The sequence below is a fragment of the Triturus cristatus genome, chromosome 4_1 (assembly GCF_964204655.1).
Source record: "Triturus cristatus chromosome 4_1, aTriCri1.1, whole genome shotgun sequence".
Taxonomy (NCBI): domain Eukaryota; kingdom Metazoa; phylum Chordata; class Amphibia; order Caudata; family Salamandridae; genus Triturus; species Triturus cristatus.
In genome coordinates, this window is record NC_140585.1 from 737589067 (window position 1) to 737611560 (window position 22494).

Below are 22494 nucleotides of genomic sequence, written 5' to 3' on the forward strand. Positions count from 1 at the left end.
GCTTTGATTAGCATCTTCCTCCTTAGAAGTCATCCTGCAAAGGTGTAGAGCTAAATCTACAAGAATTCCTTAGAGACAGAACTCATTAACAGAAGGGATGCAAAAGGAACTTACTTTAGCATTGTACATTTTCAACTCCAAGGCTTTGAAATCCATGCGTCCAATCAATGATCTCATAAAATTGCTGTAAGCAGAAAATAATGCATGTTTTTAGATATTTCATGTCTGTTTCTTTCTAAAAATGCATATAAATAATGAACAGGGTCATTCTAATTAAAAGTATTTCATTGTATTTATAGCATATTTTCTCGACACTTCCTATTATTCACAATAGTTATAGTTGAACTAGTAAATTCTAAAAAAATTTAAAGGCTGTTATAGACGATTCTTAAAAAACCTAAATATGGGATTTGAGGGTGTGCACTAGATTTCAGTGATATAAACAATGTATTTGTTGAGGATGTGTGTGACTAGAATTTATAGAGATAAATATAAAGGAAAATACAAGTTTAAAAGCCATTGAAGAGACGGGTATCTTGACAAATTTGCAAACATGTTTTAAAGGTGAAATGTTAAGAACTTCGGGGCATATTATCAAGCACGGAGTTAAAATTATCGCCGCTTTAGTTCAAGCCCATTATTGCTGCTTTAGCCGTAGTTTTCTGCCACTAAAGCGGCGAAAGCTTTAACGCCGTTTCTTGATAATATGCCCCAAAAATTTGGATGATTTTCAACAAGACCTGTTCAGGAAACTTTTTCTGTGCCAGAAAACAAATCTGTTTGTGGTATTTTATTAAAGACCTCTTCATAAGTGAGTTGGGGGTGAATGTTCAGCAATTTAATAACCCAGGAGTGCTCAACGTAGGTCCAAAAGGGCCAGATTCATGACACTTTTTTTGATTAATCTTTCACAATGTAAAGGAGTCCTTTTGCAATTTGCTCCATATAATATATCTTATTTGGGTATCTTGAACAGTTGTCAAAAATTTATCCCTGCAGGACCTCTGTTGGTCAGATTACATACAGCATAAGTAGTTGCATGTGACAATATTATGCACAAAATATCATCTTGTAAAATTATACAATCCCCTGCAGGCAGCCAACCCCCTACTGCACATGGCCTTCGGCTGTGCATGGCAAGGGGTTAGTTAAGGGGCCCGGTGCTCAGCCAGGATCCGTGGCCAATGTCCCCATAGTGAACAGCCTATGAACTTATGTGGGGGGTTAGCCTCAGGCAGTAAACTCCTGTGCATGGCATGGAGTCGACCACAGGGACTTGCCCCTGAGCAACCAACACTACACCCATGCACGGCCTTCTGCAGCACTGAAATGTAAAAAGTTACCCCTATTGGCTTTATGAAGGGGTGAACATATCAATCTATATAAAACAGATCTAGCCTCTTTCTTAAAAAATCACCAATAATTTTATTTAAATGCATTTTCACAATAATTCATACAATGCAATGTTTAATCATATGGATTGCTTAAAAATGTGCAATACACTTTTATTAAAATCATATATGTGACTCCTTATTTTTAAAAAAGTGTTTATTATTATATTTTGTGGGTAAAATTTATAAATAAATACTCAGTGTCGTTTTTCTTCTGTTTAAAAAAATAAAACAAACATGTCTCTCACTCTTTATTTTAATATTTTTCATCCCAAAATTTCAATCATAAGAACAGTTGATAGAGGGCCTTTAGTATTTTGGGTATATCTTCAGGCCACATAAAATGCAGTTATACAATGAGTTCTTAAATGGCGCTGTATTTCCAGCTATAGAGCAAAAGCTCCAGCCTGGGAAATACTTTGAAAAAATAGAGTAAGTTCCCTAGGGTCATGGATTCAATGACCCAGGAGACTCACTGTTTTTACCTAAGGTTGGTGGGGGCTGCAAAACTCCCTGCAGGCCCCCAAAACATTAAAAAACGTTTGGTGGTGCCCCTCCCCGTTTATGGGATATCACCCCAAAAAAAAGAAAATATTAATCAACCTTGCAGGGCATTAAGGGGTGCCCCTTGAAGCAGTAGTGAACAATAACATATGAATGGCTGTGGCTGCTCGTTTGCTATTTAATTTTTGCTTTATTTTTTATATGGGTGTACCAATCCTACCAGGGACATCCACTGTTTTTTTTCTCCATAATGGGCTGCAGGAGTAGCCCCAGGGCCCCTGCAGCCCCGGTGGCTCCCTGCAAGTGGCCACATTTCTCTGCTCCATGCAGGAGCTGGCTATTTTCTTTTATTCATGAGATGCCCCGGTACCCACCTGGGGCACCCCAGACCATTAATATTATTGAGGCAGTGGCGGGAGCCCCAGTGCCCCCTGGGGCACACCTCAGCTGGTTCCTCTTTGGGGGCTGTGAAGGGTGACACAGGGACCGTCATGGGTGCAGCAGGAGCCGTCATTGTTCCCACCCTAGGGAAGCAGTTTTCTTTTGCTACAGCAGGGGTGGAGTAATTCTTTGTATTTTCCCTGCCTGAGAACGTGGGCAGGGAAAATCTTTGTTCCCCCACTAGGAGGGAGCAGCTTTGGGTTCCTGCCTGGTGGGAAAACATTACTCTTTTCCTGCTCACTCTCTTGGGAAAAGATGGTGTACTGGGGGTTGGGGAGCCCTGCACACCATACTTGAGCTGACCCTGAGAGATGGGGTCTGCCGGGCCATTGTATGGCTCTGGCCCCATTTGGTGACTGCAGCCCTGGGAGATTGAGTCCTTGAACCTTTTCTAGCTCAGGGAGGGGGCAGCATGGACCCTTCCATTAAATAAAATGACAGCACCAGGGTATGTGGTCTGCAGGACTCTTAGAGTCTTGGGGAGGTGGGCTGATTGCCCTCACTTATTTGCCCTCACTTATTTATAAAAATGTTAGCCTCAAGAATGGGGTCCCTGGGGCCATTTTTGGCCTGGGTAGTGAGGCTACATGCCCCTTCTCCCTAAATTACATGTGTCCCAACCCCCGGGCCCTGGCCCATCCAGGGAATATTTGATTTTTTTTTATTGCTTATTCGCTAGGAATTGAAGCTCCCAATTGGCCCCAAGTGAGGTCCCTCTGTGACCCCACCACCAGCCCTAGGCGGTCATGGTAGTAATACGCTGCACTCTAATGTCTTTTGTCACATTTGTTTTTTTTAGTCCTGAGTCTTAAGTTGGCTGCTGCCGCATCCTTATCGACAGAACGGGTTTACACCAAAGTACAAAACTCTTTCTGGGCTAAGATCTAGCTTTCTGTCAAATTTGGTGTCAATTTGTGGTTTGGGCTGTTGCTGCGTCTACAGCTCCAATAGAAAAAAGAATGGGGAAAATGCATTTTGGGACCCCCTCTTTTTCTTTGTCCACCCTTGACAGATTACCCTGAAATTTTCCAGGAAGAAGCTGAGGTGCTTAAGGTAACTGACGCCCCTGCCATGCACAGTTTTCTCATCAACACTTTTATTGCAAATATTGCAGTGATTGTATCAATGATTTCATAGAAGATGTATGTCAAGAGTGATGTAATATGTAGGGTAATTAGCAGTGCATTGGGAGGATGGGAGTTATAGCTATCTTACGGCATGAGTTATATATACTTGAGATGACTATAACTGGTGAATTTCAGTGGTTTTCTACCTTCAAAACAATACGCTGTCACTGAAATTTGAACCTAAATATAACGTTACTTTAACCTTTGTTTTTTCAGTGAATTTCTAGAATTTTCATAACGTAAATTACTATTTTATTACCATACATAAAGCCAAACCCCAGCGGGGTCTTTGGCCAGACGAGCGTGGGGTTGACCACAGGGCCTGGCCTTCGGCCCCCTCCCAAGCCACTTTGGGATCCTGTTATCCCATCACTTGTGTCTTTTTCTTTTTTATTAATGATAGGCGGCATGGCCACCTTCCCTGAGACAATAGTGACCCCAGGGACACCATGCCCCAGGGCTAAATCATATTTTTGAAGAGGCATAGTGCAAGGCCCCCCTCAATGAGCCACCATAGGCCCCCAGCCCCATCCTTGGGGCCTTTATACAGAAGGGAGTGCACAGCCCCGTTCCTGAGGCAATAGCGATCCTTATTCCCAGGGGCCAAAACATATTTGTTGAGGAGAAGAGCATGTGCTGCCCAATTCCTGAGCCATGGCAGGCCCCGGGGACCCCCTCCCCTGGTGTCTGTAGATTTATTTTCTGGGTGGGCACCCACCAAACAATACATAGGGCCCCCATGGCACCAACCGGCTCTCTGCATGCTGTGGGAGCCGGCATTGCTCCAGTCCGGTGGCAGCAGCTGTTTGTGCTTGCTCCCACCTAGTGGGAGCAGTGTTTTTCACTGCACTCAGGATCACAGACAGGGAAACAAAAGTCTGCTCCCACACAGTGGAAGGATTTTTATAGCTCCCGATGAGTGAGAGCCGATATGCCTTCCCTGCCTGTATTATTGCAGGCAGTACAAGGAAACTACTATGTCCTTCGGGTGCGCTCCCTAGGACACAATAATTCAGTCATCCCTGGTGCCCATTTAAAAAAAAAAGTTAATCTGCTTCAGCTCCTTCCTGAAATGTTCTGGGGTGGTCGGTCAAGATGGACAGACTAAAAATGATAGCCCAAAATGCAATTTCCTCATGCATTTTCCCACAGGAACACTGACCAGCAAAAACAGCTGAACAGAATTACATCAAACTTGGCAGAAATCTAGCTCTTGGTCCAGAAAGTGGGCTTTTTGTGATTTGATGTAAATTTGTTCAATAGTTTATTGAGAAATTAAGGTTAAAAATATTTGTATATTTGGTCAGTTGGGTTCATGAGAAGTTTGCAAGAGTCCCACGATCACAAAACTTCAAACAAGAGAGCGAGGTGGTTGTCCAAGGGGACTTTTTTTCCATTGGCCGTCATCCCTCCCAAAGGAATGAGAAGATGCTGCGGGAGCTTGAACTGTTACTGGCTGCCCACAACATGAGGAGAAATGCTGTGGCCTCCATTTCGGGACACAGGGGCTTGTTTCTGACATGGTTTGGGAGTGAGGTATGTTTCAAGGTTAAAATCACAAGAATTTGCATTGTGGGTCAGTTGGTGATGACACCATCTATGTTTGAGACGTACCAAAGATTAGGCCCACCCAGATGATTTAAGGCGGCCTTGGTCCTGTGGAGATAGCCTCTGGATATGCGGAGCTGGGAAGATAGACAGGGGTCTTACCTGCACACCTATGACATATTTCACATAAAACGGACCAGTCTGGAGCTGCATCAGACCTGCAAGAGAACCTAGCTGAGGGTCTAGTTGAAAAAGTGGAGGATGTGTTGCTGCAATAATAGATTGTGCTGCCTGTATGTCAGAATGAGAAGTTGGTGAAAAAGATTGGAAGTGAGGTATGAAAGGCGATCAGATAAGTAAAGAAGTTAGAAAATAAGTGATGAAAGGATGGTCTATAAAACCAGTGTTGATTCCTAAAGTAAAGCATGACTTCTCTTGTGAAGTAAATTACATAACTAGGCACAACATGTATATACCTTCACAGCAAATAGGAAACAAAGAGCCTAAAGTGCTACTGTCAGTTGCATCTCTACGATCCACAACATAGAATATTTTTGCACTGTCACATATTTAGTAATCCGTCGCAGTGCAAAATGCCCAAAAGATTCCTGGTAATCATGCTTCATGCATATTCATGAGGGAAGATTCTCTCTATGGATCTTATTGAATCAATGGAAATGTAGTGAAAAGAGCAGTCCAAGGGACAGCAGTCCTCCATCACTACATTCACATTCACAATATCTTTTGATAGCAGTCCCTTTCAGGGACATGTCCTATGCTCCAACTGGGCATAACTGGAGCATGCAGTAATCCCCATGAATGCTGGATACTCCCTAATAAACTAAGACATGAGTTGAAATATATTATGTTTATGGGCATTATTTCAGTAATTGGATCGAGATGAAATTAATGAAAACTCAGACCAAAGAGGCAGCCTTTAAATTTATGAGAGATGTATTTTTACAGCAGGATAACTGTTGTCAGTCACCACTGACAAGGAAGAACAATTTACACACAATAAAATGGGAAACTTTTGAAAGAAAAGTGGCATCACACATAAGGTAGCTGCAATATATTTTTCAATAATAATGGTGTTTGGGATGGAAAAGTCATCCACATGGTAATGGACATGCACCCTCAGCCCGAGTGCCCCAAATTTACTGATTTCTGGATGCCTAATGCTGATTTTTTTGTTGCCATAGGAAAACACAGATCATGAGTGTGTGCCATGTAATACACCTGTCTCATGTATTGTGGTCTTGTTGGACTACAAGGGGCCTCCAAATCACTACCTGTATAGTGGTATAAGGCTACTGCTTTCACCAAGAGTTAAGCAGTGTGAGCGCAGAGGTGACAGCATACCGTGTAGTGATCAGTAGGAGTGAACAGGTCCTTTAACTTGTGTCACTAAAGTGAGTCCTACTGGCTCGCTCATTCAAAGTTCCACTGCTGTGGGCTTAACTCACCCCTTGGCCTACATTAGGTTGATGGGGAGAGCTGGGCAGCACATGAGTGGCATATCTGCACTGGGTGTATGTGTCTGGGAAGGGTGCAATACAGGGATAATGCAGCACAGTTGTAAAGTACCTAGATTTTCCACAGGAGCAGAAGAGGCTTAATTTCTCAATGCTCTCCTACCGGTAACACCCACCTAGAGTTCTTAGTTGGGTTTCACCAGCAAGGGGGAAAGAGGATTGGAAACAGAGAAGAGACAACTGCTATTGGCTGAGATACTCTTGTGATTGGGCTCTCACTGCCCTCTCAGTTTCTTCATAGATAAGATTCACAGCCTTTGCACTGAAGAAGTACCTAATGCACAGAGAAATTGAGATAAGTTACTGGCAAACATCCTAGCTAACAACATTCAATAGAACATTATATGCTAGTCTTTTGTATGCTATTGTCTACCAAACACCCGGATAAGGTGGTGAGCTCCTCGTAAATCCAACTTAGTATAAATCTGGGCTTCCTTGACTTGATCGAGCAGTACTGAAATTAATGGCAGTGGATAATGGTTCTTGATTGTTATCCGATTTAATTCTTGATAATCAATACATGTTCTCCTAGACCCTTCCTTCTTTGGAATAAAGAATGACGGAGAGGACGCCGAAGATTGCGATGGTCTGATAAAACCATTGGTTAAATATCGATCTAGGTATTTTTTCCGATAGTGGTTTTCAGCTTCAGTCAGGGAAAATATCCGACTGCATGGAAAAACTTCTCAGGGTTCCAAATCAATCATACAATTGTAGGGACGATTCTGAGGAAGCTTCTCTGCTTCTGGTTCACTAACGACCTCTGAAGGTCTTCATAATTGGTGGGTATCTCTGTGTACTGATGATGCAAATGGACTGTCCTCCCGAAGATAATAAAGATGCCTGGGAGGGACCAGGACTTGGTTACAATCTTTAAAAACAGTGTTCAGAACAATAACTGGATTTCATATCCACTGTTCGGTTCTCCCAGTCGATAACAGAATTATGCTTAGAGAGCCACAGCAGACCCAAAATAATAATTGTGGGGCATTATTCAGATTAAATTGAATGAATTCACTCTGTCCATTTAATTGGATTAACTCCATAGTTTCAGTGTGGCTACTGATGGGTCCCAAAGAAACGTTAGTCCCATCGACAGCTCTCTTATAACTACTAGTTCCCTCTGAATCACCTCTAACATCTCTCCCAAAGATTTTAATCTAAACCCTTCCTCCATTCTGCTAAGGTGGATGATATTCTTGGGCACCTCAATCTGTCAAGTCCCTAGATTTTCCACATGAGCAGAAGAGACTTAATTTCAAAATGCCCTCCTACCGGTAACACCCACTTAGAGTCTTCATTTGGGTTTCACCAGCAAGGGGGAAAGGGGATCGGGAATATATAAGAGACAACTCCTATTGCAGAGATACTCTTCTGCTTGGGCTTTAAACTACCCTCTTAGTTTCTTCACAGATATGATTAACAGCCTTTGCACTGAATAAGTACCTAATGCACAGAGAAATAGAGATATGGGATTTGTTAACATCCTAACTAACAACATTCATTAGAACATACTATGCTAATCTTTTGTATTCGATGGCCTACCAAACCCCTTAGGAGTATTTGCCACTCTTCCATCCAGTTTTCTGGTATGGTAAACAGTTTTTGCATCTGAGTACTGTTATAAAGAAGAACTGAAAATCAGTACTTTTAGAGAAGTATTCAGTCCCTGGACAGTGGGTATGGATGTATAATCTGCCCTTCAGAATGGCTTCAAAGTAATTTCTCAGTAGTGGATAAATGCATATGGTACATATGACAGTGCTGTTAATCTTTGTTTCAGATTATTTGGAAATGCTAGTCAAACCCCAAATGATGCACGCAAAAGGGGACAGGGTAAGGGAAGAATAGGAAGGAAAAGAAGAGGAACAATGCCCTGAGGGAAACTTCAAAAATAAAGGGTGGTCACTCAATACAGCACAACAGTTGAGCGAGCGAGCTTACTGATGTATAAAGTGTTTTTCGGTTTCTAAACAATGCTGCTAATGCGCTGACTGGAATGCCAGCAGAACTGAAGAAAGGTATGCTGAGGAGAGACACCGCTCTCTGACTGAAAGGCCGGCTAACTGTGGTACGATGTGTTGAGGAGAGACGCCACTCTCCGACTGTAAGGCTGGCAACCTGGAATATGATGTGTTGAGGACAGACTGTGCTCTCCAACTGAAAGAAAGGCTGCCAGAAATACAATGCACTGAGGAGAGAAGCCGCTCTCCAACTGAAAGACAGACTGCCAGGAATTTGATGCACTGAGGAGAGACACCACTCTCTGACTGAAAGGCAGGCTACCAGGACTAGTATGCACTGAGGAAAGACGCCACTATCCAGTTGAACTCTGAATTCACCAACAGATAGTATGCTCAGGAGGGACACTACTCTCTGATATTGATGCAGAAGGGGGAAAAAAAGGACTGAACTACTCCCTAAACAGGTACAAAGAGGAGGAGGAGGGAACAAGAACACTAATCATCTCAAATGCTAAATTGAAGTGCGTAGAGCATAGCTTGCGCAGCAGCCTTAACCCAAGAACTCTTGCGAGAGTTCTCAACAAAGAGGTGCTAAACCATCTTAATAATACAGCAGCCATCTTGTAACATTGAATAAACCCTGAACTCTATATGGTTATCTAGTGATTAATCACTGGACGTTTAGTTAGTACTCTTAACCTGAATCCCTGACAACCCTTCCTGACACCATGAGTAATCATTGCAACATTAGTCTGATGCCAGACAACTGTGCAGTAGAATGCATGTGCCGGGTGTCAGTGTACCTGAGAGTGGTATAGGACACGAAGGATGTAGTGCTGTGTTGTACGTGCATCTTGAATGCATGTTCTGGGTATATGTGTGCCTGCGAGTGGTACAGTACATGAACGATGTAGTGCTGTGCAGTCTGTGCATGTTAAAAGAATGTAGGTACGATTTTGGAAGACCCAGACCTGCATGGTGAAACGCAAGAAGAGGAGGTAGAGGAATCCCTCAGGCAGATTTGTGTATTGCTGCATTCCTGTATCCTGGGTGAGACACACTAGAGAGGGGAGAGCCAGGCTTCCCCTACATACTTCAAAGGGTGCCCTTTGATTCAGAGAGAGGCCACAAGGTTGGACCTGAGTACATCTCAGAAAGGAAATGGGCTGATAAGGGTATAATAAAGAGTAGGGCTGAGGCTCTGCGATAACCTTTTGATACACATATCACTGTGGCTGACATCCATGTGTGAACTCACTCCCATGGCCTGTGTTTTGGGATTATCACCTTTAGACTCGCTCCGGCAGTGACAGACTGCTTTCATGAGGATGGGAAAGCAGAGGAGTGAGCCCTTGAAAAGAAACAGACCCCCTACATAAACTTCAACAACTCTAAGGGACTTAATATGAGTTAGGTGGTGCTGGAGCGGGTCTGCCCTGCTCCCGCCCTGCCAACCCTGTGTAGGGAGTGCCCGCCAGATCAGGAGTTTTCCCCTGGTCTGGCAGGCAGTTCTTAGGCATTCCCAGGGCGGTGCCTATGAAATTGGCAATGCAATGGGAATGTCAAAGGCAGTACCTGCACAGCACGAACTTCTGCAGTTCAAGCCTTGCAGGTACTGGTGTGCATGCACACAGGGGGGCACATGCATCTACATGGCATGAGGCAGCAGTGTTTTCTCACAGGCACCCTTTTCATGGTGGTCGCACCGCCATGAAAATTGTGGCGATGAGGAAACTCGTAATATGATTGGTGGGGCCGCAGCAGCCCCGCCAAGCATATTGCAGCCTCAGGACTGCCGCGCAACTGCCAGGGAACGGCGGATCAATGTTGGTTGCGGAGGTTGCGGTGGTCATAACAAGGCCCTAAAGCACATTTGGTGTCAACTGCCAAGAAGTCAGACAGGCTGTGCGAGGAAGGGAAGCTCTGGAAGACTTATGCCTGGGACCTGGACTGTGAGACAAGGCCTGCTAGTCTCCCTGCTGGGTGACAAGAGATCACCTAGGGAATCCAAGACTAACTGCCTGAAGTCTGCAGCACCATTGCTGATCTACTTGCCAAGAATAGTGAGCCCTGTGAGGAAGAGGAGAGCATTAGAGGGAGTGAGGTCCAGTGGGGAGCCCTGTCGAGTGGACCCCCTTTGAGAGCTGTGAGGCGATGACTGCTGCAATGATTGGGTCATTGCCCATGTGTAGGATGAACTCAGCAACCCTCATATGCCAGTGGAGGGCAGCCGTGAAGTGAACAGTGCGCATCGCTGAGCCGATCAGGGGCTGCCATGAGATGATTGCCATGCTCTTAGGGCTGCAGACCTTGTGTGATTGTGATCCGTGACCCTGCTGTGCCGATCAGGTGAGAACTGATGTACAGTGAGGCTATGGTGACACCGTATGGCAGAGGGGGACATCAGGACAAGCAAGATGTATGACCTGTTTGGAGTTGCCACCTGACAAAAGAGGTTGCTGTAAAGACCCTTGTGTACCTGCATCGGGATGCAGGATTTACACCAGGATCTTCACACCACTCCCCACTCCCTCTGTGGGATGAACTAGAGACTTACCCTGCATGGAGGAGCCGCAAAAATTCTCCAGTTGCCATGGTGACTCGACTGTGTGTGAGGAACTCTATGGCTCCTGAGTGCAGCCTGCATGGGCCTTGTGCAGTGAACTCACTGAATCAGCTGCTGCCACTCCAGTGACGACGGAAAGAGTGCACTCAGGAACTCCGGTCGCTATGATTCTGCAGGTGTGGGTCAATCAATCAATCAATCAGAGTACTTGTAAAGCGCGCTACTTACCCGTGAGTGTCTCAATGCGCTGAAGGGAGGGGGGGTGCCGCTACTGTTCGAAGAGCCAGGTCTTGAGGAGTCTTCTGAAGGCGAGTAGGTCTTGGGTCTGCTGTAGGTGGGTAGGGAGGGTGTTCCAGGTGTTGGCGGCGAGGTAGGAGAAGGATCTGCTGCCGGAGGTCGTTCATTGGAGGCGGGGGACAGCGGCGAGAGCGAGGCTGGCGGAGCGGAGCTGGCGGATGGGGGTGTAGAAGCTGAGTCTGCTGTTCAGGTAGGCAGGTCCGGCGTTGTGGAGTGCTTTGTGTGCGTGGGTGAGGAGCTTGAAGGTGATCCTCTTGTCGACGGGGAGCAAGTGTAGGTCTCTCGGGTGGGGGGTGATATGGCTGCGGCGGGGAAAGTTGACGATCAGTCGGGCGGAGGCGTTTTGCTGACGAGGGCCTGTGTCACCGTTCTTCTTGTTTCAGTCGGGATCCACTTGTAGATCCTGCGGAGGGTGTTGTAGCAAGAGGAGGAGATGGCGTTGAACTGTTTAGACATGGAGAGGGAGGAGTCGAGGGTGAATCCCAGGTTGCGTGCATGGTCGGTGGGTGTCGGTGCTGTTCCCAGTGTGGTCGGCCACCAGGAGTCGTCCCAGGCTGAGGGGGTGGGTCCGAGGATGAGGACCTCCGTCTTGTCCGAGTTCAGCTTCAGACGGCTGCTCCTCATCCAGTCGGCGACAGCCTTCATTCCCTCGTGGAGGTTGGTTTTGGCGGTGTGTGGGTCCTTGGTGAGGGAGAGGATGAGCTGGGTGTCGTCGGCGGTGGAGATGATGTTGAGGTCGTGGTGGCGTGCCGCTTGTGTGAGGGGGGCCATGTAGACGTTGAACAGCGTCGGGCTGAGGGTTGAGCCCTGGGGGACGCCGCAGATGATGTCGGTGGCTTTGGATCGGAAGGGTGTGAGGCGGACGCTCTGGGTTCTGCCGGAGAGGAAGGACGTGGTCCAGTCAAGGGCCTTCTCTTGGATTCCGGCTTCTTGGAGGCGTGTCTTTAGAGTGCGATGGCAGACCATGTCGAAGGCGGCTGACAGGTCCAGGAGGATGACGGCTGATGTTTCGCCGTTGTCTAGTTGGCGCCTGATGTCTTCTGTGGCGGCGATGAGGGCTGTCTCGGTGCTGTGGTTTCGTCTGAATCCGGACTGGGACGGGTCCAAGATGTTGTTGTCTTCGGGGTGGCGGGCCAGTTGCACGTTGACGATTTTCATACATACATTGGGCCAGTGGGTACCGGGGAACATGCTTGCTAGATAGCGCTGTGGCACTGGAACACTGTTGACCTTAATATGGAGCGAAAGTGGACTCTTGAGACTTGGACTACTAGCGTGGCTTGCTCTGAAGGTTGCTTATAGTGAATGGGGAATAACCACTATTGCTAGGAGCAAGGAGGGAGTGGGACCCAAGGAACCGCCTAACAAAACACCTGTGCCCTCACATCATGCGGGACTGTGTAGTTGTCTGTAAAAGTCGTTTTTCCCATTGTGTTATTAGCGGTGAAATAAAATACTGCTTGTATCACAATAGTATGTGGCTGGACAATTATTTATTGCTGCTTCTGAATGCATGTTGAGTTGTGACTTCATGTTCGCCCCCTGTATCCACCATAACCCCCTCCCGAAGGAACCTTTGACTGCTCAGATCACACTCACCCTGAGAGTCAAGTGCTCAAGGGTGTACTTGGCTCAGTTGCTCAGGATCCAAAATAGGTTGGGCCCCGGGACATCAGAAGTAAAAGGACACAACCCCCACAGCTGGACCCAGTAACCACTGCTTGTCCCGTGGGCCTCTGAAAGGGGTTCTGACAAATGGCTTGGCAAAGAGAGTCAAAATGTGATATTTGAAGGTGTGCAGACGGTATTAGCTAACAGAAACATGTCCAGTGATCTGGTTGATTAACAGTTTCCCTTCTTCTTCATTACTAGTAAGTCCTACCGGACGTGGAAAGAGAGGACATACTCATTTTGTTATTATGGCTAAAAATGAGATGTTACTGTAGTTCATTTTTACAAACGATCTGACGGCTGAGCAGAAACATAGGCTCTCAGTGCTGAATGAAGGTAAAAAAACACACAGGAAAAAAGTCAAAACAGCAACTTTATCTTAGCCCCCAAAAAAAATAAACATTTTGTCAAGGCAACCCAGACAACAGCAAACTCGTAGAGCAAGTGGAAATAAAGAACAAGTGAGTGATTGTAATAAAAAATCTTGAAATATGACAGACAAGGAACAGTTCGACATAAGCTGACAATGCCAAGTCATAACCGAATCGTTGAAAGAAAACAAAATACTCTGCACTGCGCTATCACCGATAGCGAACTGTTTGAAAATGACAATACAATCTGTAAAAAAATACTCTGCACTACATCAATCTTCGGATGGAAATATTTTCCCTAAACTAAAAGAATTAGCTCGATTAAAATGTAAAAATCACCTAGTTAAGTATACTTTAACTTCATTAGCAGTAATAGTTTGCTGTAGTAATGTTGGATATGCACCCCTGTCATTTCAAGTAAATAGCATGTTGCTATTACACTCTTTAGAAATACAAATATTGACTATACTAACCTTGGCAGGATTGAAGGCGAAGCCACCTTACGATTCCCTACGTGTTTTTATCCGAATATTCACATGACACAAATGTGTACTGCATATTGGATGATTAAATGAACAACTTAATAAAGAGCTATTAAAAAAAAAAAGAAAATCATATTCATCTCACTGAGACACCCTGTCCACTTTAACAATTAGGCTCAACATTGAGGGCGTTGTATTCCTATATGCATCAGAAGAGAAAGCCAAGGGTGCAATAGGTGGCTCTGTTGATGTGAGAAACTGCTTTCAGTAAAACCTTGATGAAAGGTAGAGGCAGGGAAATAGGCTTGAAACTAAATTAAAAAATGATAATAGCTCTTCATTACGAATAAGTGAAAAACCTTGTGCCATGACCTTGCTACAGTGCAGAGTGAGTCGCCTCCTTAATCGCACGCAGTGAAATCAATACCTCATACTGTGGTACTTCCCAAAAACATCTGGAAATGCCCTATTCCTCAAAGATTTGGAGAGAGGTGAGTCCTTTGCACATAAAATAAGTGCACACTTGCAGGACCACTGTGCTTCTGGAGCAGAATGTGGTGCTTTACCACCTTCCCTAATTTAGTGCAAGTGTCTCTGAAATCTAAGAAAATCTGTGCAGGCCATGAAGCATTGCATCTAAGAGCAGAGAAAGCATCAAGTAGCAAACCTTGTCAATGCTGCTGTACCGCAACCTTTCTCAAAATGTGAAATTAAATTGGTTAAGGGATGTATACTCTCTGATTCACAAGAACATGTGTCAATCAGAGACAAGTACTTTTCTGCCCCTTGCATCACAGTACAAACATCAAAGAGTCACAAAATGACTCTAACAATAATCTTTCAGTGACGGCCCTCTCTTCAGTGAGGGACCCCTGGTGATGTGTGTCACAATGAGCTTGAGTAAGATTTACTGCATGAATGTACGCAACTGGCCAGGGTAGGTGCCATCCATTTACAAAATGGAAGCGGCTCATGGCAGGCCACTTCCACTGTGCATGCAGATGAGGTGACCACTAGAGGACATGGTAACAGCCCACTGTGGGCAGTATCCTGTTACTCCATATCTTGACTCTCATTGCAGTCAATGCACACTGTTTTGACCAATGCTTCTATAAAGGGCAAGGCTGGCCGTGGTGGACAAACTGTGAGACTGAAGCAGATACAATGAGTTGATGTGCATCTCTGCTGTGCACAGTGAGTGACATGGCCTGGACCTGCAAGCCACGCTGGATATTCTTCCGATTAGGGGTAAAGAAGAGAGCCTCATTTTGGGATTAGGTCTTCGCTACAAAGATTTACTATGCAGATCATCAGTGAGCTACTTAGCCAAAGTCTCACCCAACAGAAGCATGGATCTCATTGCAGCATCATTTGTGTAAGACAAAATTACCCTTAACGTTAGGCTACGGGTTGGTACACCTGTTATTCCAAATTCATCAATTATGAATTAAAGCTCAAGTGGATGTGCATGTGCAAATTTCTTGATGCACACGCCCAAGTGGAAGTGGATTGCGAGATCTAAGAGTTACTAGTCTGTACCCAGGTCTTATCATTCTTGCTGGTCCCTTTCAAAGAGAGCTTCCTCTAACTCTATGACACCATAAGAAAGGGCTGAAGCTTGCTGCTTCCTGCTCCTCGTGGCCTGGTCGACCAGAGCAGCATACTGGTAAAAAACTGGCCTACCTTGATGGAGGGCGTTAAGAAAACTCAAAGAGTTCTGAACTCGCTACAGAGATCTATGTGGAACCTGCAGTTGCACGTTCAGATCCCTCTCCAGCTAAATCGTTACCCATCTAAGATTGCTATTTTGAATACCTTTGAATTGCTTATTAGAAGCACCTGGTTTTTACAGGTCTAATAAATGATAGAGAGGGGAGAGGATGTAGCCTTACAGCTAGAGCGGTCGACCTCGAAGCTGGGGAACCGGTTCGAGTCTCAGCAACGACGCTGAACATCCTGTGATTCTGGGCAAATCACTTAATCTCCACATGCCTAAGAAAAATGAATGTGTCCTCTGTAACGAAACTGGTGCTATGTAAAGCTCTCTGATACCTGATGTCTCAGATCTAGTGCGCGCATATAAAACTCTAATAAAAAAATAAAAAATAGAGCTATTGGGGTGAATATTAGTCTCAGCTGCATGTCTTATCTATCAACCAGCACTTGACTGCCAATAAGATAATTCTGGTCAAATCTTTGCAGAAGTCTGAAGAGCAAGTGTGCCTAAGGAACACATCTCACAAGAACTGGACAAAGCTCCATAAAAGCTGCACAACATGACATGCATGTTAAAGAGATCCCTCGGGAACATCCATGCACCTCAGGTGGAAGTGCAGAGCACTCGATGCATCTCAGGGAATTAGAAGAACCAAACACACAGCATGATGCGCATGTGAGAGGGATGTTGGGAGAATCTGAGGAGGAAGAGTTCTTCAGAACATTAGGTATCTCAGAGAGAGATCTTACAAGACCTAGTCCAACTGTGGGAATGTGAATGGCATTCTCAGCTGAACGGACTCTACAGGGAGCAGCCCCACCATGTAAGCATCCTGAGGACTGCCACGCCTGGCACTGGCTTACAGCATTGTCAGAGACCCCTGTGCCGGAGGTGCTGGCATACTGTTATACAGTAGACCACATATATGTGGTGCTCTGAGATGGCTTGCGGGTGGCACGAATCACCGAATAAATCTCCAACAAAAGCACATACATCAAAGAGCATGTACAATAAATCCAGAATAGTGACATCTGGCAAAGATGGAGCTGTGATTGTGCTCCAAACAAGCTCACCTCTGCTAGCTCTCAGAACTAAACACGCCCACAGAAGGGCTGGGGACATTTCATGTGACACTGGTGAGGCCACTGGCTCACTAAGCCACAAACACTCTCAACAAACAGGGAGCTCCTCATTCAGACCGCTGTCTAAATGTTTACACTTGCCAAGCACAGGGAGTACTAGTCATGGAATCAGTTTCCACGCTGTGCTGTCTATGCACACAGACTTGGATTGTTTGCTGTTGATTACAGGCGCTCAAGGGCACACAATTAACTTGGAATTTCTCAGAATTCGTGCAAGTGCTGCAGACAGCACAACTCAGAAACAGTGAGGAGTGCCTGTTGCGGCGTACTCATTACCTGGATTAATTCCGAGTTAAAAAAGTACAATTGCATACAAAAAGTCTCACAGCTGTGCCCTGTGCGAACACACCTTCATGACATGATCCCAGGCCTGGCGAAGAAGCTATGAAAGGGTCTTGAAATGCATGATCAATGACATGTCATATTCTTACGCGAATCTCCTCCATCCTGTACCCTCAAGGCTCCGCCTATACATCAAGTAATTGTGTACCATGAATTTCGCATGAGGAAGCTATTTCGTAGCGCCCAGAATCTGGCGCGGCTCTGCTAGTAGCTCGCCTCTGTCCTGATTTCCAATTTTATTTACTGCTTTCCCGCTCGCACATTTATGAGCCCAAAGTGCAGGCGCGTGCCTGAAAGGAACCTTTACATCTTCGCTCGTAAATCTAGGTGTGTCCTTGTTTCCTAACCGCCTTTGTTACGCCACAGTCTAGCCACTTAAGTTTTATGAGCCTCTAAAGCGGAACAAGGCAATCAGTAACTTTATTATCTCTCTCAACGATATTTCGACAGGTCGGCTTATGTGCTAAGGGATGTTATCTTCGTATGCAAATACTAAATGATTCTTTTCGTGCATTGATGATTTTCGGAATCTGGCCAGCAGTGCAGGCAGCAGGTTCAGCAACCGAGCTGGCCAGCCTGCGAGCATCGACATCTTGGAAATCTGAAGTCTGAAGTCAAGCCCTGGGGGACGCCTATCAGAACAGCCCCATCTAGAGGTAGGTAACAGTAGGGCCACTAGTGTTCGCCTAATTATATCTCTACATTCTAAACTGCTCTATTTAATAACTGTATTTAACTAGTTTTCATTATCAACGATAACCTTGGCAAATCCTGCAACGTATTAGCGTCCTTAATATTAAATGACACTTGAAAAATAATATTAAAAGCTATGCTATGAAATGTTAAGTTGCGTACGAAAAGCACATTATTGTAAGGTCTAAAATGTCAATGGGCGCTCGTATATCTGCATTTATATATATATGCTGCAGATGTATAATGGCAAAGGTTTCATGTGGAAATACCATATAAGCTCATCTAACGGTAAACTGTTAGCATACAATGTTTGTGCACCGTGAGCAGTTCCAGTTATCGGTGGTTATTTTGGAAAGCCCCATTAGCCTTTGGTTTTCAGAATGGTTTCCAGGCACACGATAGAAATATGCCCCATATGAAGAAGAAGATTACTATTGAGGACTCTAAGTGATGGGTGGAAACTAGTGACCGCAAACAGGTCCTGATGCTGGAGGAATATATTGAACCATGTTGCTTTGCTCTAATGGAGAACACTCAAGAACGTCATTTGGGGGTCACAGCTGCGGCCCTTGGTGCCTCCTTTACGACCCCTGGCCTCAGAAGTGGCAAAACAGGGCCAAGAAGACAGGGGCAGCTTCACTCCCCTTGTTTTCACCACATTTTTAGTTAAGCTAACAGTGAATAATTGCATTTTATTGACTATTAGTGTAATAATAATAAAAAAGTTATTTGTTTTTATAATGTATGTTGTGTGTTTGCTGGTGGTGATAGTGTGTTTGTGTTAGAGAGGGATTGTTTATGTGCAAGCGTATATGTATATGAGCACATGTGTGAGTGAAAGTGACAGTCAGTGATAGGAATGGCAATAAATGAAATTGCATGTCAGTAGTAAGTGAGCATCGGTGAGTGAGTGAGAATGATGGTGTGAGAGTAAGAGTGAATGCAAGTCAGTGTGAGGGAGTAGGTGTGAAATAATCATTGTAAGAATGTTACAATGCCCCTAATTGTGATGGCGGTAATGGGTCGGAATGGAAACTGACTGACTAGTAGTTGTCGGTTCCATCCAAAAAATGTGGATGTGACCAAAACATCCATTTCTCCATTGCAGATTTTACGGCGGCCAGAAAAGGGCCGCTGCACAACCTGCAGTAGAAAAGCACCATGCGGTGCTTGCCATGCAGTGCGGGGATGTTTAGGGGGCACCATAGGTGGCCCCCATGCTCAATAGCAGAGGGCTGGGGGGCCCTGTTGGGTCCCCACCAAAGTCACTTTCTGCCTGCTTTTTCATGGCGGGCGGCCCGACATAAAAGGGCAGGTGGAAAGCGGCATCGTAACCCCAATGGCAGAGCCAAGGCTCCGCTGCCATTTTGGGATTACAGTTTCACCCACTGCCCTGATGGGCTCTATGAGCCTGTCGGAAGCAGAGCGGAACTCCCCCAGGAGTATCCCTCCAAACATCAGTATCATAATATGGCAGTCGGATGGAAACCTATGATGTCGGTCAGAAAGCCTCCGACGAGCTGTCGGATGGCTTTCCTCCCGACATCATAATAAGGGCCAATGTGTGAGTGAGTGTGAGATTGAGCACAAGATAGTGAGCATGAATGAGTGCAGCATGAATGAGTGCAAGGCAGTGAGAATGTTTGAGTAAAGAGTGAGTAGGTGAAAATTATTGAGAGTTACCGTACATAAATTAGCATGAGTGAGAATGGGGTGTTATGCTTGTGAGTCTGCTTGTGGCCCTGGCAAAATACTGAGGTTGGCATACTGGAAGCAAGAGTCTGGAACCTGGTATATTAGAGTTAATACTTGATATATGGGAGACCCCTGGCAGAATGCTGACACAAGCATACCAGTGGTAATTCTTGGTATGGGACACCCATGGCAAAAATGTATGCCATAGCATGTTGGAGGTGATTCTTGGCATAAAGGATGACAGCTGTGGCATATAGGTGGTTAGGTGTATAGGGACACCCCTGTATTTTACAATTTAGTGCTCCAGCGGATCCGTTGGTAGTAGCACACCCTTCTCCATAGAGGGCAGGGATGGACCCAACGATGAAGCATGCTACCTAGGGGAAACCCGGGTGGGTGAGGGTTTTTTTAAAAGAAAAAATCTTTTTCCTTTCACTGTGTTCCTGCAACAAAAAAACAAAAAACCTTTTCCCATCTTCCTAACGGAGGGGACCTTTTTTGGATTATCTGCATATAGGAGGAGACAAACATGACAGAATGCTGGCCCTATCATACTAGATGTAAATTGTGACAAAAGAGTCATCCATGTTGCATGGATAACATCATTAGCAAGGTCTGGGACTTGCATATTATATGTAAATGTTGGCATAATGGGGCACCCTTAGCATATAGGAGGCACCCATGGCAAAATGTAACCGTTAATGGATCAATTACATATTATCGATCACACAAATATTGTAATAAAAAAATATTGTTTCAAAAATATCGATTACAAAATTGTCGTTTTTGTGTACTTATAATGGTAAATACAAAAATACTGAGAAAAAATATTGTTTCACAATAAAATTGTTAAAAAACACAAAAAGATAGACTTTCATTATATATATATAGTATAAAATAGTAAATCCAAAATATTTTAAAATATAACATTAATATAAAACAATTTTTGATATTTAACATCATTAATAAATATATACTCATATAAAAACATACAAACATATATATACACTTTTATACATGTTTATATATACATATATAATGTAACTATTAATAAAAATACAAATTTTAATTTATATTACATTTTTTAAATTATTGTTTTTGATTTACTATTGTAAAAAGCATAAATATATAAAAAATAAATATATATTTATATATTTAAATGAAACATAAAACATATTAAAACACAATTACGAAACATTAAACTAAATTAATAAAACAAAGAAATAAAATAACAAAAATGATTAAACATATTATGAAAATTAAAAACAATGTCTATATATCAACAAACGGTAGGGACAACACTGGACTTCACAGAAATAAAATTTGCTGTTCCAACTCTAGTCTGTGTGCAACAGTAGGGAAAGAATTGGACTTTGGAGGGGTTACATTTACTATTCCCACTCCAGTCTGTGCAACAGTGTGGAAAGAGTTGGACTTCGGAGCCGTAATATTTACTGTCCCAACTCCAGTTTATGCAACAGTAGGAAAAGCGTTGGATGTCGAATGGATTAAATTTAGTATTCCCACTCAAGTCTGTGCAACATTAGGGAAAGCGTTGGATTTCAGAGGGGTTAAATTTACTATTCCCATTTCAGTCTGCACAACAGTAGGGGAAGCGTTGGCCTTCAGAGGGGTTACATTTACTATTTCCACTCCAGTCTGTGCAACAGTATGGAACTTTGGACCTCGGAGGGGTTAAATTAACTATTACCAGTCCAGTCTTTGCAACAGTAGGGAAAGCGTTGGACTTTGGAGGGGTTACATTTACAATTCCCACTCCGGTCTGTGCGACAGTAGGGAAAGCGTTGAACTTCAGAGAGGTTAAATTTACTATTGCAACACCAGTCGGTGCAAAAGTAGGGAAAGCGCTAGACTTTGGAAGGGTGACATCTACTATTCCCACTCTAGTCTGTGCAAAAGTAGAGAAAATACTTCACTACAACAACATAACATATTTTAAAAGCCCTATTAGTGGTCCAGAGGTATACAACCTTAATAAAAATGTATATATATATAAAATAAAAAAACAGAATTAAACAATTTGTATGATGATTAAAAAATGTAATAAGTAGTTTTAAATGATCATTTTTAAAAATAATTTACTATTCAATGAAGTTCTCACAATATAATCCCACAAATCTAGCAGCCTACACTTAAAATAGACCCAAAATAAAGAAGTATAACACAATTAACATATTTACTTATCAATTAAATATTGATTAATAAATGTATGAATAATTGTTAATTAATCATAAGCTAAATACCTTCCCATGCTATGCCCCTACAAACGCAACTGCCCGCACCCAATATATAATGTAAAAAATCTGTAATTATTAATCAATTTACATAATTAATACTAAATAAAATAATACATTATTAATGAATTGTTATTGAATTATGATTTAATTAATGTCCCACCATATAACCCTACAAACCCAACAATCCACAACTAAAAGAAAACTTAAGTTATCATATTCACACAATTTACATAATTTGCAATAAATTCAAAAGTTAATAATAAATTCATAATTAATTACAAATCAAGTATTACTTAATTAACTTCCCACTCTATACCCTTACAAACCCAACAACCTGCACCTAAAATATTACTTAAAAATATAATAATTACACAATTTAAATAATTAACAATCAGTTAAATAATTAATAATACATTATTAATTCAATACTAATCAATTATTACTTAATCAATGTCCCACCCTGTACCTCTACAAATCAAGCCACCAAGAACTAAAATATAACTTAAAAAATGATAATTACACAAGTTGCATAAATTATTGTCAATTAAATATTAAATATTAAATTACAAATGTATTATTAATTCATTTTTACTAAATTAAATTCCCATCCTGTACCTCCACAAACCCAGCAACCCGCTACTACACTATAAATTACTATTAACATTTAAGTAAAAAATAATAAATAACGGAAAATTACCAAGTAAATTTAAAAATATTGTCAACAATTATACAAACAATCTTTAACATATA

The 22494-nt window shown here is 43.3% G+C and overlaps 1 protein-coding gene across 1 annotated transcript in view; it reads right to left on the reverse strand.

The window, feature by feature from the left end:
* Positions 1-22494, reverse strand: part of LOC146855440 (uncharacterized) — an 896684-nt gene that overhangs the window by 245010 nt on the left and 629180 nt on the right. Inside the window, exon 7 of the mRNA XM_085651140.1 lies at positions 115-184. Coding sequence (XP_085507266.1) covers positions 115-184 — 70 coding nt within the window. The remainder of the gene's footprint in view (positions 1-114; positions 185-22494) is intronic.